The 4,000-nt window shown below is 34.3% G+C and overlaps 1 protein-coding gene across 2 annotated transcripts in view; it reads left to right on the top strand.

Annotated features, from left to right (window-relative positions):
* Positions 1–2,404, top strand: part of dbn1 (drebrin 1) — a 63,794-nt gene extending 61,390 nt beyond the window's left edge. For both annotated transcript variants that reach the window (XM_014004064.1, XM_014004065.1), the window contains one exon: positions 570–2,404. In XM_014004064.1, coding sequence (XP_013859518.1) covers positions 570–625 — 56 coding nt within the window. In that variant the 3' untranslated portion in view covers positions 626–2,404. The remainder of the gene's footprint in view (positions 1–569) is intronic.
* The last annotated feature ends 1,596 nt before the right edge of the window (positions 2,405–4,000 follow it).

Consider the following 4,000-nt stretch of genomic DNA (forward strand, 5'->3'; position numbering starts at 1 on the left):
AAGGTCCTGAAAATGTTAAAATGTTTCAGGACTTYAGCCGGTGTGAAGGACCGAAGGAWCTGTCCAAGGTCCTGAAAGTGTTAAAATGTTTCAGGACTTTAGACAGTGTGAAGGACTGAAGGAACTTTCCAAGGTCCTGAAAGTGTTGGAATGTTTCAGGACTTTGCGTTTGGTCCTTCTTTAAACTAACAGTTTATACTTCGTATTTAAAAATATTGAAAAACTCTAAAAAAAAATTATTTTTGCAATTAGGTAGAGAGAACTAASAAAAAACTACCAGTGGGTCCTGTAAATACCAGCAGTTTTTTATTCTTACGTTAGCCATGATATTGTCTTTATCTACAAAAAGAGTCCCCATCTCCATTATTAAAACTATTTTTAAACAGTTTTTCCTGTGTTTTTACTAAATTTTCAGACATTGCTAAAATACGCATTTTCACAATTAGATAGCAAGAATTATTAAAAAAAAACACTGAGTCCAGTAAAAAACCTCCACACTTTCTGTTTCTGTAACAATACATTTTCTTTTTCTTCTTTTTGTAATGATTAAAATGTTTTTTGGTGTTTAGAGATCGACATCACATGTTGGGACACGGACCCCGTGGTGGACGATGACGAAGACTGACTCTGATTTCATGACCGGATTGAGAGGAAGTATCTGCACCATGAAGAAACGGGGTTTTTCTTTCTAAAAAAATACAAMCAAAACAACAACAAAAAAAATCTTATTAACAATAAGTCTTGCATCAATACTACTTCTGTATCATCTTTTAGAGGAACCAGTAGCCTGAGCTGTGAAAAGCTCAGATCTGATTTCTTTTTCTGTGTGTTTATTTATTTGTTTGGGGATTTTTTTTCTATGCAGATGTAACAGCTGGGGTTTTATTTGTGTACGAGTGATTCCATGTAGCGCACCGCTGCATATTAGAGACAATGGAGCTGGGTGTGCGGTTAGTTCGTAGTGCTTAATAACACGATAAGAAATCAGAACAGCTGCCATGTTTGATCACTTTCTCCTTCTGCCTTTAAACCTGCGAATAAACACCTCTGAGAGTCGGCTAATCTTGTATTTAGACCTCATTGTCATGAAGAAAATGGAATATTTTATTTATTCTATTCAAACAGATCTGTGGCGCCTTTTTGACCTTTTTTCACTCCCGCTGTATGATTTTCAAACTGAGTTCAAAATTAAATGGCTTTTTTTCTTTTTTCCAGTGCACTTTTATTCTTTCTCTGCTTGGTTTTCAGCACCACTGTTATTTGCCTTTAAGTTCACCAGCTGTGTATTTATACAAGCAGAAACCAGATTTACTGTAGATATTTTTCCAGTTTTTTAGGATAGTTTGGTGTGGAACGGCAATAAATGTGTAAATTTGCTTATTTTGGGGATTTATTTTCCCTAAAAGACAGAAAATATAAGAAGTTTCTGTCCTGAGTTTTCTGTACATGAAGGTTTTAAAAAACATAATTTTAAGTTAACTTTTTGTGTTTTTGGTGTTTTTGCCCCTGGAAGTTCAGTCATAATGTCATGCACCTGTGTGTTTTATCCTTAAAAGTGAATTATATCTAAGKTTCACCTGTCATATCCAGTTTTATTTAAAAAAATGATGAGATAAACCAAAAACAAATTAAATGGAAATTCTGTAGGAAATGATGGCTGTTTAGAGACGATGTAATGAAAAACCCCTGAATTTTTATTATTTTTATTTTTTTAAAGTTGTAAGTTAAGAAATATCTTCAGGTAAATGAAACTCTGACAGTCATGGTTTGACCACCAAAGACGGGATACCTGTCACTCATAACGCTGCTTTAAAACAACCGTTAGCAACAAGCTACGGTTTGATGCTAATTTATACAACTAAAAATATTATACGAATAAAAATGTTCAGACATAAAGTTAGAAAACAATAAGACAAACTCATCAAACTCTGAGAAATAATGTTCAATAAAGATGATCAATAAGACCATGTTCTTAAATAAAYAGGTCAGAAAATAACTCAAACTACAACAACTTAAGCATCCTAATTAAATGTGCTTTTATCCTAAAACGTTCAGGGGATGATTTAATGCTGGCATTAATAAAATACGCGTTAGCTAACCTGGTTAATTAGCTAATCTGACCTGAAAACCAGGTAGTTTTTCTAAATTAACCTGGTTTAATTAAAGTCATCTTCCTGCTGTTTGTGCCCATCAGAGGAATATTTCACTCTTTGTTTTTTAAGTGTTTGGTTGATTATAAAAACCAAGCAGAGCTTGTTTTTTTTTTTTTTTTTTTTTTTGGAAATACCTGAATATAAACGAGTTGGAGTTGATTACCGGGACCTGTTTTAATTTTAGATATTGGCAACAAGAGTGTTGGTGTGTTTGCTGTCCACCTGTAGACAATAAAAAGGCAATGAGAGCAGCTCTGTGTGTCTCGGTGCTTTTACTTCAACGGTTAATAAAGAAATGTTTCCTGGTGTTTTTAACAAACTTTCAGGAACACATATTAGACTTTTTCCACACTAAGTAATTTAGTTTTACTAAAAAAGGTCCCTATTTCTGATGGTTTAATTGGATGCACCTGTGCAGGTGAGGATATAAGTCATAGTTGGTTGAYGCTGCTCCTCGCTGAGCTCAAGTCTCTGACCTATACTTTGTGACTTTTTTCTGTTTTATTTTAATTATATATTTGTTATGAACTCAGATAATTACAGGTCTGTGTAAAAGTCTTTAATCATCCCTGATTAATTTATATTTTCACTCCAAGCTGCCAGATTTAATATTTTAAAGTGGTTTTATGAACTTCTTCAGGCTTTCCAGAAGACTTTTTAGATGAAATGAGCTTTTTGGGCTCCTCTTAGTTAATTTGAGATAATTTTATTTTGGTTAAAAGCAGCTTTGCCACTAGATGTCACCATTTCTCCTCCTTTGAATCATTCTTAGGCTTATTTTATCCATTTACTCACCTTCCAACACCAAGATTTCATCTTTCATTTAGAGACAGGTGAAACCACTCACCTGATGAAAACACGGGAATAATCAGGTTGACTTTAAATTTGGAAAAAAATGATTTCAAAAGCTGCATCTACTCAGTTTACGTTTAATTGTATTTTCATTAATGATGCCTTAATGTAAATAAAACGTTTATTTTTTAAAATTTATTTTAGTCTTTAAAATAAAAACATTTGTATTATAAAACATACTGGTTCTGCAACAAATAACATTTGGAAGATTTTAATTTAAAAGTTTATTTTCTTGATAGTTGAATAATTTCATGTTAAAAAAACACAAAATTGTGTACAAACTTAAGCTCCGCCCACCAGCCTGACCACCCAATCAGACTGTTTTCAGCCATTGCTGTGGCAACCAACTGAGTGTTAAACGATGGGGGTTCTGTTCTTATGAGGGTCCACACAGCTGAGCTGGTTGTCAAGCAACGCATCCTCTCACTGATGATCATTCGAGGAAGAGTCGAGTTTGACAGAGCAGAAAACTGTCTCACTCTACTGAAGAAGACTCATCACAGAGCTGTCTTTGTCGCTGAATGTTCACAGAAACACATTAAGGAAACACAAATAAGTAAAACTGATTTATGCTAATACGATTTTTATCAAAAACCTTAATATTAAAGTTTCATTGGTTTTGGTCCCAGGAAAGCAGAAAGAGGAACTTAACAAAGCAAAACTTCATTTTACTTTAAAATTAAAATTTAAAGAACTGAAGAAGTACCCAAGGTGGCACAGAGGGAACTGGACACAGCATTTAAGAATACTCAATGCTCATCTGGGTAGAGAGAAACAGAAGGATCATATGGAGTGAGGATGATTGGCAGAGTGGCTGCAGCTGTGACCAACGAAAGCAGGGGCAGCTGATTGGACAAGACAGAAAATGACCGAAGAAAGACGATGCAGAAACTAACTCTGGAAAAGTACCCGAAGACGATGCAGAAACTGAGTCTGGAAAAGTACGCAAAAAAAAGATGAGCCAGAAACTATCTCTGGAAAAGTACCCCAAGAAA

This window comes from Austrofundulus limnaeus, unplaced genomic scaffold, assembly GCF_001266775.1.
Source record: "Austrofundulus limnaeus strain Quisiro unplaced genomic scaffold, Austrofundulus_limnaeus-1.0 Scaffold21, whole genome shotgun sequence".
Lineage (NCBI taxonomy): Eukaryota > Metazoa > Chordata > Actinopteri > Cyprinodontiformes > Rivulidae > Austrofundulus > Austrofundulus limnaeus.